The sequence below is a fragment of the Pongo abelii genome, chromosome 1 (genome assembly GCF_028885655.2).
Source record: "Pongo abelii isolate AG06213 chromosome 1, NHGRI_mPonAbe1-v2.0_pri, whole genome shotgun sequence".
Lineage (NCBI taxonomy): Eukaryota > Metazoa > Chordata > Mammalia > Primates > Hominidae > Pongo > Pongo abelii.
This window is the reverse complement of record NC_071985.2, coordinates 1,122,334-1,135,655: the sequence shown is the minus strand read 5'-3', so window position 1 is coordinate 1,135,655 and position 13,322 is coordinate 1,122,334. Positions and strand designations below refer to the sequence as shown.

The 13,322-nt window shown below is 41.8% G+C and overlaps 1 protein-coding gene across 1 annotated transcript; it reads right to left on the bottom strand.

The window, feature by feature from the left end:
• Positions 1-676: 676 nt before the first annotated feature.
• Positions 677-1,673, bottom strand: LOC100456643 (olfactory receptor 11L1). Its single transcript, XM_009243511.4, is given in 2 exon segments — positions 677-714; positions 717-1,673. Coding segments are annotated over 2 exon segments (966 nt in total). The 5' UTR covers positions 1,645-1,673.
• Positions 1,674-13,322: the final 11,649 nt, after the last annotated feature.

Here is a 13,322-nt window from a genome sequence, read left to right as displayed (position 1 = left end):
TGACTCTCAGGACTCACAGTAGCACAGAATACTGAGGATCTTCTTTCTCCCTCCCTCCCTCCCTCCCTTCCCTCCTTCCTTTCTTTCCCTCCCTCCCTCCCTTCCTTCCCACAATTTCATTAAACAAAAAACGCTAAAACATCTAAGGTCTTGTAGATGAATATTTGGCACTTCAAAAATCCTTACTTCTTTCTTATCATTAAGAGATAATGTAGGTCAACAAACATTTTAAATGTCTTCTTTTTTTTATTTATTCTTTCTACTGCTATTTAATAAGCACCAATGGCACCCACCAGGTTTTAGGTTCACAAGGCCAGTCTACTAATAGTACCGAAAAGATGCAGAGCTTTCTGTATATAAGGTTATATAAACAAAGGGAAATCTTATTGTAGAATGTGAAAGTAATGTGTGTGTAATCACCATCCACTGGAATTCAATCAGATTTTCCTAACAAGATGTTAGAAAGTGTCTAGGACAAAACTGATCTCAAAATGGTTTGATGGAGGCAATTTATCTTCTGACCAGTTGCTAGGGAGGAACCCTCAAAAAGCTGTTGTTTCGTGGCCTACAGAATTCAATGCAGTTCTGACAATGATCTTCAGGTTTAAAGGTCTGAATCTACCATTCACTTAACCCCGAATTTAATCCACTGCACGTTCTGTGCAATTTTCTTTACCTAATAAAGGAACTTCCTTTTACTCGTACTCCATAGATACCACATTTCCTTCTCATGACCTTTCTAACAGCTTCTTTGAAGTCCTTGTTCCTCAAGCTGTAGATAACTGGGTTCAGCAATGGTGTGACCACAGTGTAGAAGACAGAAATGATCTTGTTGATTTCAGGCAACAGGTGGGGATGGGGGCGCACATACATGGAGATCATGGTCCCGTAGTAGATAGTGACAACAGCCAGGTGGGAGCCACATGTGGAAAAGGTCTTTCTCCGGCCAGAGGTGGAAGGGATTCTCAATATGGAGGACACAATGAAAACATAGGACCCCAGTGTCAGAAAAAAACAAATGCACAGCACGGCAATTGACAGGATGGAGATGGTCACCTCGGTGATATAAACACTGGAACAGGAGAGCTGCATGAGTGGGGGGAGGTCACAGAAGAAATGGTTAATCCGATTGGGCCCACAGAAGTCCAACCTGGAAATCATCAGGGAAGGCAGAAAGCCTGTGCCGACCCCTGTGCACCAGGAGACCGCCACCAACCTGGTGCAGAGCCCACCATGCATGAGGAAGGGGTAGTGGAGTGGACTGCAGATGGCCAGGTAACGGTCATAGGCCATCACGGCCAGGAGAAAGCACTCGGTAGCACCGAGAAACATGAAGAAGTAGAGCTGTGCCATGCAGGCGGAGAAGGAGATGGCTTGGCCCCGGGACAGCAGGTTGGCTAGGAGAAGGGGCACAGTGGTGGACGTGTACCAGACCTCCAGAAAGGAGAGATGCTGGAGGAACATGTACATAGGGGAGTGCAGTCGCTGGTCCTGGCTCACCACAGTGATGATGACGACATTCCCTGTAATGGTCAGGCAGTAGATGAGCAGGAAAATGACAAAGAGCAGGGTCTGCCATTCAAGAAGGTTCTGGAATCCTAACAGCTGAAAGTTAGTCACAGTGGAGGTATTTTGGGGCTCCATTGCCTGTGGAGGATGAAAAACATTCTGGAAAAGCACAGGATGCAAGGCACAAATTTATCACTAGTGATGTTTGGAACTTCAGAGATTAATTTTTAAATAGTTTAGATCTGTATGCACAGCTTTTTAGAAGGATAAATGCACAATTCCGTATCTCTTTTATAAGAACACGTTTTGAAATCTTAAGCTGAATGTGAATGTTAGATCTTATAAGGAGACGAAGCAAGTTTCATTCATCTGGTTTCTCTGAAATCTTGAGGTCTCCTATCCAAAGACAGGCAAAAAAGGACTCTGATTAGTAGATCTTCAGTGTTCTCACCATACAAAAAAGAAAAATTAAGGTGATAGATATGTTAATTGGATTGATTGTGATGATTATTTCACAATGAATACATCTATGAGAACAAAGTCGTACACTTTAGATATATAGTATACAATAATTATCAACTACACCTCAATAAAGCTGGACAAAAACTCAGAAAACTAACAATAACAACAAAGCTTAAAAAAAAAATCCTGCACACTGGGTGCAGTGGCTCATGCCTGTAATATCAGCACTTTGGAAGGCCGAGGCAGGCGTATCACAAGGTCAAGAGTTTGAAACCAGCCTGAGCAACATAATGAAACCCCGTCTCTACTAAAAATACAAAAATTAGCTGGGTGTAGTGGTGTGTGCCTATAATCCCAGCTACTTGGGAGGCTGGGGCCGGAGAGTGGCTTGAACCCGGGAGGCAGAGATTGCAGTGAGCCGAGATCACACCACTGCATTCCAGCCTGGGTGACAGGGCGAGACTCCATCTCAAAAAAAGAAAAAAAATCATGCACATATGGAAGGAAACGCCTTTCCCTTCTCATATGTGGGCTTTGTCTGAAAAAGAAGCCAGACACAGCACATCTCCTACACCATCTTGGGAAAGTGTATATATTCTACCCTCAAACAATATTTATTAGTCCCTGCTGTGTGTATGTGTGTGTGTGTGTGACCGTGTGTGTGTGTGTGTGTGTGTGTGTGTGTGAAGGCCTGTGCTGAACTAATCTGTCTCACTCCACTGGTGTCCTTTCTTGCCTCATCCGATACCATACTCATGCTCAGGCACTATAATTACACCCTCGTGTACACCTTTTATTCTTTCATTTAATTCATTATCTATAGTTCTAGATAAAGTAAACATCCACCTGCCATACAGGAGCTTCTGTGAAGTTGAGGGAGTGAGACATAGCAAGAATAGAACCTCTTTAAAATGTACAACCAACAAACTCAGTGTGCCCTTACTGCTGGAGAGCAATCATTCTATATTTCCCTTATAAACCAAAAATAAAATTCTAAACCCCACAACTGACTGAGCGGACTCCTCCTTTCAGCCAAGGGGATTTCAAAGAAACCTAAAAATTCTGGTTCAGGTCATGTTGGGAAGAGGGGGTTGGATAAACCTCACTATACTCTCCTTTATTCAGAATTCAGGCACAACTGAGCAGCAATAACATCAAAAAAGAGATTTTAAGGCTGACGAAACAGACTCTGTAGAAATAAGCTACCAAATTCTAACCTGACTCTAGTATAGCATCATGACAGACAGCCGACCCTGAAATAAATGGAAACATTTTAGCACAAAATATATTTATTTGTCATATTTAAAATGGCCCTGCAAAGCTGTCTCTTGTGGGGGAAATCTACATTCTGCGGAGAATCCCTTTCCCTCTCCAGGCCTTTGTCTGATCCTCAAGAGATTAGCTGAAAGTCTAGCACCTTTTAAAGGTCTCAATAGAACATTTTTGCCATCTGCTGCTTCTCAGGCTGGCAACATATGAGACTTCATCTACATCATAAGAACCTTGGTTTCCCCAACCCCCTTATCTTAACCCAGATTCTCCTTTCTATTGATTCCAGGTCTTTAGACAATAACTTAATTCTTTCAACCAGTTGCCAATCACAAAGTCTTTGCATCTGTGTGTGACCTGTAACCTTCTCCCATTCTTGGAGTTGTCCCGCCTTTCCAGACCAAACCAACGCATAGCTCACATGTACTGATTGATGTCTTATGTCTCCCTAAAATGGATAAAGTCAAGCTGTAACACAACCACCTTAAGCACATATTCTCAGGACCTCCTGGGACTGTCACAGATCATGGTCTTTAAATTTGGCTCAGAATAAACCTCTTCAAATATTTGTTACAGACTTTGGTTTTTATCAATACCTGTATCTATTCACTCTTCCAATCTCCTAAGTGACTATTTCACTTATGCTGCTCTCTTTTCAAATGTCTAGCACATCCTTGTTGCTCTGTACCCTCAGTAAGAGACTTATTTCACTGGAAAATCCTGAAATCCTTCAATGGAAATATCCACAAGCTCAGGCAGCTAAATTCTGCCATCGACTACCTTTTGTTCCTGTGCATCTACTCCCTACACTTCCTGAGTAAACTATCTGTGTCCAAGTCTAAGGCAAATCCCTCCACCTGGGCATTAGGCGCCATAACCTCCTACCACTGGAAAGCTATTGCAGGTGACGGAGGCAAAACTATTCCTCTCCAAAAGACTCAGGAGTGTTGAGCTGAAGAAGATGAACACACAGGGGACCTGCCCCTCCCTCTGCTTTCCTGAAGGCAGGACCAAGATTTACAAAGACAAAGGTCTTCCTGCCTCCCCTCTGCCTCTTCCCACCTGAAGACAGTCCCCTTTATAATGCTTGCTTATCAGCTCAGACAGCAACGCCAGGGATCTCGGAACAGACTACTCTTCCTATAAATTTTCCTTTCCAAATGTCTTGCGCCTTGGAAGCCTGAAGATGCCGTTTTTTTTTTGTTTCGTCACCGTAGAGGATGTATGGCTCCTTGCTAAGATACTATTTCAGCAAGGCCTCAAAGCCACTGCTTCCAAACTGTCGCAACAATCTAGGTGAGCTGTTTTCCTGAGAGAGCTGCTTTCTTTCTTGTGATGGGCATGACATGCATAAATAAACATGCGTGTTTTTCTCCTGGTGATCTGTGTTTCGCTCATGAAAATCTGTCCCAGCGGTGAATTTATGAAAGTCGAGAAGAGAAATTCTTTTTTTCTCTCCTTCACTGGTATTCTCAGCTTCATGCCTGAATCACCCATGGTGCCTTTTCTGCCAAAGCATTTCCTCAGCATGTCAATGGGCTGGATTTCTCTCCCCCACTTTAAAAAGACGAAACAGAGAAGAATAGGTCTAGAGGCTTGGCTGTTCTCTGAATACTACCTGCACTTTTCTGCTCCCTTTTCCTGATGCTTTCCCTTCTGGAGGGCACTGTTCCTCCCCACTGCTCCTTGTCCTCTGCCTCCTTGCTCGCTGGAATGCACTGTGATCAGGATGTTTCTCTTGCCACTGCCCCAGAACGGCGCAGCTGTGCTGGCATCGCCCTCCAACCACCCATTGCATTCCCAATCCTCTTCATCTGGGGCATAGTCGCACTGTTGATCTCTCCCTCTTCCTGGATCCACTGGTCACTTAATATCCACAACTACATACTCTCTTAGATCAGCGACAGTCCTGGTTTTTCACACTTGTACAGGGCTTCGTGTCTCTCAATCTACCTTCATTTCCTTCACAGTTTCAGGCAGTCTCTTGACTTGAATGCTGTCACTTTGCTCTCAGCCCTCGAATTTATGTCTCAAGCTTGAACAGAAGCCTCCTGTAAAAACTGCCCTCTGTGAAATGCTCACTCATGACTAGTCAGCATTTGCAGTTTAATGAGACCTAACTTAGCTGACCAGCACTCCTGACTACCCCAGCCTCCCCCAGTGCAGCCTTCGCATCTCCATCCTCCCACTTGCTCAGACCAGAAACTCTGAATTTGACTCTTGTTCCTTTCAAACCCAATGTCCAATTTTTCAGCAAAATTGACTGGCTCTACCTGAAAAGGTATCCAGAACTGATCTGATCACCATTCACGATCACCATCGCTTTCTCCCTGGAAAAGGCACCACTATCTCTCATCTGGATTGTTGCAATAGTTTCGTTAAAGCACCTCCACGTCCAGCCTGCCCCACTCAAGAAAGCAGTCAAAGAGAACATTTTAAAACATAGGCGAGTTTTTGCAGGGAACACAGATGTACTGTGAATTGTTCCTGAAAAGGAAGAAAACATTGTGACCAGACAATCCACATATTCACCTCTGCAGTTTCCACTTCGTCAGAATCGACGTTCTGTTGACTTGCTGTTTCTGTTCTTCATGTCTGTTGTAGTTCACTATTTCTGCTCTGTTCTACGTTCTCCTCTCATGCTTGGTCAAAGTCACTGGGAATATTATTTTCATGTAGCCAGGAAATGATTATATTAAGAGAAAATGATATCTTAACATTATTGCACATGCTACAAAGAATATAATACTGAATGTGTCATATATATTGAAGTATATAGTACTTGATTTCTTCAATGAAGCTTAAGAAACAAAAACAAAAAACAAACAAACAAACAAAAACAAATCCTTGACAGGTTACCCAGCCCTGCTTGTTCTCTCCTCTCATAGCCTCACCAAACTCTTAGTCTACGTTCTTCTTGGTCCGTTCTGCACCCAGTGCTTCCGCCTCCATCGTATTCTTCAAGTTACCTGAAACTTGCCTCGTTTTCTCCTTAGCATGTTTAGTTCCCTGCAATGTTGTCCTTGAACAGCTTTGTATGGCTCATTTCTCATGTCCTTCCAGTCTGCTCAGATAACACCATCTTCTTTAGGCCTGATCTAACTACTCTTCTGCCATTCTCAGAATTTATAACAGAGTCAAGATAAAAGTGTTAAGTATATGTTGGTTTGAAGGCAAAATATTCCTGCAGTTCTGGCTTGAAAATACTGAATGAAAACTAAGAGATGTGAGAAAATCGTTATTTGATCCACATAGGTTGATTTATTCACATAGATTGATTTATTCACATAGATTATTTATTCAGCCGAGCACGGTGGCTCACACCTGTAACCCAAACACTTTGGGAGGCTGAGGCAGGTGGATCACTTGAGGTCAGGAGTTCAAGACCAGCCTGGTCAAAATGGGGAAACCCTGTCTCTACTAAAAATACCAGATTTAGCTGGGCATGGTAGGGGGCACCTGTAGTCCTAGCTACTCAGGAGGCTGAGGCAGAAGAATCACCTGAACACAGGAGGTGGAGGTTGCAATGAGCCGAGATCATGCCACTGCACTCCAGCCTGGGTGATAGAGCGAGACTCCATTTCAAATAATAATAATAATAAATACTCTTGGTAAAACAACAATGCCATCTTGGAAAATGGTTCCTTTTTGCTTTGGCTTTCACTTAGTATTTTATAAGAATATGACCATGGTATTCAATTTAAAATGAACATCCACAGAAAAATAAGTTAAACATGGAGAGCAATGAGGGTCTCCTTGATGAGACCACAGTGAAAACAAAACAGCCCTTTATTACAATAGACTGAGTTTACAGGACACTGGGCTCAGTTCCTAGTTTTCTAAAGTACCTCCCACAATTCATATCCAAATGCACAAGGAAAATGAACTGTTGTGTAATCACCGCTTCATGGTTAAATACTTTCAGTAATGAAGAGCTCGCCACCTTTTGAAATACTGATTTTTTTTTAAGAGACAAGGTCTTGCTTGGCTGCCCCGGCTGCAGTGCAGTGGCACAATCATAGCTCACTGTAATCTCAAACTTAAGGGCTCAAGTGTCCTCCCGCCAGAGTGGTTAGGACCACAGGTGTGTGCCACCATGCCTGGTTAATTATATATATATATATTTTTTTTTTTTGTAGAGGTAGAGGTCATGCTATATTGCCCAGGCTGGCCCTTAACTCCTGGCTCAAGTGATCCTCCTGCCTTGGCCTCCTAAAGTGCTGGGATTACAGGTGCTCTGAGCCTGATTTAAATACTGACTATTTCCAAGTGCTAGAATTACTTTAATTACACTGAGCTGGAAAAAAAAAAAAAAATCTGCTTCCCAAAAGACTGGGTTGGCTTTAGCACTAGGGCAACAAGGGTAACCTCAGATTTAACTTTGTAGCTTTCTTTGAAATAAAAATAATTATGAATGTTCTTGTTGTCGGGGGCAGTGGCTCATGCCTGTAATCTCAGCCCTTTGGGAGGCTGAAGAGGGTGAATCATCTGAGGTCAGGAGTTTGAGACCATCATGGCCAACATGGTGAAACCCCATCTCTACTGAAAATACAAAAATTAGCCAGGCATGGTGGCGGACGCCTGTAATCCCAGCTCCTTCGGAGGCTGAGGCAGGAGAATCACTTGAACCCAAGAGGCAGAGGTTGCAGTGAGCTGAGATCATGCCATTGCACTCCAGCCTGGGCAACAGAACAAGACTCTGTCTCAAAAAAAAAAAAATAAATAAATAAAAAAGAATGTTGTTGTTCTTAGATGCACTCTTGCCCAGAGTAAACTAAATGGCCTTTTGACTTCTCGAGAACTCTTGATTACTTGTCTGTTATTACAGTTTTATAATTTAGGCAAGATATTTACTGTTTCCATAAACATAGAGAATCTGCAAAGGCTAAAATTGCCTTGATAAGATGAATAATTTATTGAAGTCGATGTATTTTTAGAATCCAACATACACAACCAAAACAAGAACATTTATGTTATTTGACAGTAAAATACACACCACGTTGATTTTCTTCTTCTCTGCATGAACTCCCCCTACTTGTCTGTTCTCCCGGCATCCAGAGCGCTAAATGGCCCCTGATTTAGGCAGTGTCTACCGTGCCCTCCTGTAACCCAAACTCGTACTGTGCTTTCATTGTGAGATCTGAAATTTGCCATCTTCTGTGGTGTCTGACACTGGGTAAAGCCAACATCTCCTTTCAATAGCCTTGCGTTTCTTGGGGACCTGGCCCTTCTGAGAATCTTGTTCCCCAGATATTATTCTATAATTTGACAATCAAGTCAGAAAACAACCAAATCAACCTTTTGAGATTCCGCTCTGCCCACTGAGGCTTAGATGTTGATAAAGTGTTCGAGACATATGGACACGTGCAATTCTTACATTCTTTTTGAAACGGATTTTTTTTTAAATTTAACTTAGGATAGGTCCCAAAAATGTTGAACTAAAATCTGAATCAAACAAATGGAGATTTCTCTAAAATCCAGCAAGCAGACAGTGAGTGGGTGAGTGAGCCGTTCTGACTGAAAGCATAACAGGTGCTTTTTGCTGAATGGCATTTCCTCTTCATATCTTAATTACAGACGTGGCTAAATGGAAAAAATTATGACCGCAAATTAATTCATTCATTCAATTAAAGCAATCTGTAGCAAAGATCATTCTAAGTTTAAATCTGTCAATTTAACAAAGAAAATGCAATATATAAATTGGTCTCAGAGGCTATTAGCTTGAGTTTTAGAAGATAAGTTAAAAAAGAAAATATTTTCTTTTTTCTTATTTTTTTTTTGTTGAGATGAAGTCTTGCTCCATCGCCCAGGCTGGACTACAGTGGTACGATCTCGGCTCACTGCAACCTCTGCCTCCCGGGTTCAAGCAGTTCTCCTGCCTCAGCCTCCCGAGTAGCTGGGATTACAGGCATGTGCCACCATGCCCAGCTAATTTTTTTGTATTTTCAGTAGAGATGGGGTTTCTCCATATTGGCCAGGCTGGTCTTGAACTCCTGACCTTGTGATCCTCCCACCTTGGCCTCTCAAAGTGCTGAAATTACAGGCATGAGCCACCACGCCCAGCCTAAAAAAGTAAAGATTTTCAACCCATTCCTAATATAGCAGGATTTTTTTTAATTCCAGTGTATTGAAGTCTAATTAAGAAGAGCAAATTTATTAATATTTCTAGTTAAATTTATATATTTTAGTCTAAGAGAAGATATTAAAGCATTGAATAAATAAATGTATAAAAACAAAAAACCATGTATTTTGTTTGGTTATTTATGATTCATTTATTCAACAAATACCTACTATGTGCCTGGAGCTTATTCAGGCATTACAATACAACAGTGAATCACATCATGTTATAGTCTGACGGGATTTATGATTTATTGATGTTTGATTTAACCAATATGCATTTTTTCAAGATAATATGATTCATATGTATAGTTTTTAGAAAATTTGGAGGAGGAAAGACAGTGCAGAAAAAAATACGTCTTTTTAAATAGTCATAGAACTGTCTTTCAGAGTTAGATACCTAATGTCTTGCCTTCCAAACTCTTTGTGTCCCACATATGGGGTAGAACAACTGGGTTACTACTTATACAGCCTGTATCTTGGCTTTCTTTGCAGCAAATTTTATATAGCCTGAATCCTGGCTATTTTGCAGCTACTTTTACAGTTAATTCCTACCATAGCTCTTTTCTCCTCCTGTTAAAGGGAAAAAAATGAATAAAGCACGCTTTATGGATTGTATAACAGTCCATTGTTTGGGGTGGTCTTTTCATGTCTTATCACAAATCTAGATCTTGTAATATCTGCATGTTTGCAGAGACAGGCATGACCTAGCCAGCAAAGATTATGTATCCACTTTCTTTTTTTTTTTTTTTTTTGAGATGGAGTCTCACTCTGTCCCCCAGGCTGGAGTGCAGTGGCGCAACCTCGGCTCACTGCAACCTCCGCCTCCCGGGTTCAGGCAATTCTCCTGCCTCAGCCTCCTGAGTAGCTGGTATTACAGGCGCCCGCCACAATGCTCAGTTTATTTTTGTATTTTTAGTAGAGACGGGGTTTCACTATGTTGGCCAGGCTGGTCTCAAACTCCGGACCTCGTGATCCGCCCGCATCGGCCTCCCAAAGTGCTGGGATTACAGGCGTGAGCCAAATAACAAAACTTCTGTACTCATCAGCAACAGCTGAGAAAATGGAGATAAAAGGGTGCTCAGGCCTGCAAAACCATCAAGGGTTACACTTGAGAGAGCACCCGGCAAAGGGTACCTGGAACATCAGCCACGTACACAACCATAAGCAGAAGGTGTTATGCCCTCAATGTCCAAGGACAATCTTGGGCAAGATGGTTGTTTTTAATTTAGAACAACTCTTTGGAATCCAATAATTGAATAAAACTGGTGAGTTAATTGAAACAACCAGCCACAAAAGGTAAATAACGAATCTAGAAATCAATAATTATTCCTTCTCAGTCAGTCACATCTTAAAGTTCTCAGATAATTTGTTGTTATCTTCACAAACCTCCTGGCACCTAACTGGGGAGAAAGTCCTCACTTCCATATATCTCCAGGTAAAACACACAACGGAAATAAGGAAACTTCAGAAGAATTAGCCCTGCAGACAATTAAACAAAATATATGTCCCCAAAGATTTGCATTTGCTTTTCTTTCTTCCATGTGGATTAATTGATTGGGGAGCCAAGGGTTTGGATGAGCATTTGTTGAGTGTGTATTAGATTCCAGACACTCCGTGTATAATGCTCTATATAAGCCTTATAAAAGGATCCTTTTTGTCACAGAAGGCATAGGCAGAGAGACTTACATAACGCACCAGAGTCAGAGGAAGAGTGCATTAGAGCACTACTGTTTGAAGGCAGGTCAGCTTCAGCTTCATTGTCTGAATTTCAGTTTAATGCACTGCTTTCAAGACAGTTATGGAAATTGCAGGCATTGTATTAGCGGAATCTAGTTCAAAGGGCATCTAAGGAAACGTGTAAATATTAGTTATGGGAATGATGCAAAGTTTCTGGTTCTGCTAAGTAATTCAGGAGCTAGTAAGAGGGACAAATGAGGGAGAGACCTGATACACGAACTGAAGAGAACTTCTACTGCCGAGTGGTAGACAAGGTCAGAGGGAGAGGGAGTAGATAAGGAAAGCCGTTCCGCAAGGGCCCTGGGAGAGTGTTGGAGAGGTAGCCACTTGGATTGGTACTTCTTATCAGCATTTTCATCTAGGAAGATCTGCTTTTCAGACAAATTTTATTTTTAAAAATAATTTTTAAAAATTTACTTTTCAAAGACTCAACTTGGATCGTATTACCTTCTTTACTTATATACTTTGAAAAATGTGCTCATTTCTTTCAAAATTGAGGTTAACGTTTATAACTTTATTTATTTGGAGGGCTTTGCCTCTTGCTATTTCCACTATTGGGAACCACCTCCCTTCAAATATCATCATAAATTTGTTCCTGCTTTTCTTTCTACCTTGCCATGAATTAATCAAATATGTATGCTTCTTATCTTTCTTTAAGTCTTATATAAAGCAGGAGAAAATACTCTTTTATAACTCATGCATTTTGTCTTCTTGTGCTATGGAGTGTGTTTGTGGAAGATTCTTGAATTCACAGACATTCTTAACGCATGTCATATAAGTATTAAGAGCCAATACATATTTTTTGTATCAAACTGATTTACACAATAGGATTTACACAAACAGATTTAACACAACATGAAACACTGGATCCATATTAGGCCATTAATTGCAGACTCATTGCGGAAGTCTGTATATCTGGAAAAATGCCTCAGTGCCCTTCTCCTCCTCATTTTACACAGAATAGAGATAGCAAGGGGGTGTTGAGGGATCACTTCAAACTCATTGGAGAGCTTTTGTGGGCTTTCCTTGGAGAAGTGGCTAGAGAGGCCTACTATGGGTGTTTGTGCATCTGTCAGCTGGAACAATGCGATCTATGCAAATACAGTTGGATCTGGGCTGCCTCCAAAGGCTATCAGAAAACCCCACAACTTTGCTTTCCCATTCCAGCCACCCCAGCCACCCTAGAGCATCATTCGGACAGACAAAGCCTCTAATTCACAGTAATCCACAGGATGTCAATGCTGGCAACTACTGGGAAAGAGAAAAGTAGGGTCTATGTATCACATCCAGTGGTGATAATTATGAGTGTCATTGATATCCATTGCCTACCAATAAAAGCTAAACTGGCATAGCATACAAAATTAGCCATTATCTCTCTCTGCATTGCCACCTGAGTGGGAGCCACATCCAGCCATACTAAAAGTACAAAATCAGCCAGGCGTGATGGCATGTGCCTGTAATCCCAGCTACTCAGGAGGCTGAGGCAGGAGAATCGCTTGAACCCGGGAGGCAGAGGTTGCAGTGAGCTGAGGTCGTACCATTGCACTCCAGCCTGGGTGACAGAGCGAGACTCTGTCTCAAAAAAAAAAAAGAAAAAAGAAAAAGAGAAAAAAATGCAGGGTTCAGTTGCGTGAATGAGGTCCTTTTAAAGCCAGAAGCAGGGAGGAAATGCTGAGTCAGCGGCTGCTAGTCTTGAGGGCTGTGCTTTTATTTTTGGCATTGTGAATTTGCCAACCCAATAGTCCTATAGACATACACACACACACACACACACACACACACACACACACACACATACACATACAGAGAGAGAATTTGACCCTTCTGGTCTTAGAGCTTGAAACTTACTTTTGTTTTATCTGAGTTCCTTCCTCAAGAAAGGACCACCAGCCCTCTCAAAAAGTAAAGTAACAAAGAACTGAAACTTATCAGATCACCCCAGGTCATCTCAACCAGATAATGAGATGCCAGTCCAGTCCACTTATTCAACATGATTGCTTCCTTACCCCTCCCTAGTTCCTCTTTTTCCACACAGTATTATATTTCTTCCCTGCTGCTATATAAGCCTCTAATTTTAGTCAGTCAGGGAGATGGATTTGAAACTGAGCTCCTATCTCCTCTGCTGCAGCACCTGATTAAAAGCTTCTTCTTTGGCAATAATCGTTGTCTCAGTGATTGGCTTTCTGTGTGGAGAGCAGCAGGACCTAGACCAAACTCCTGGTGTT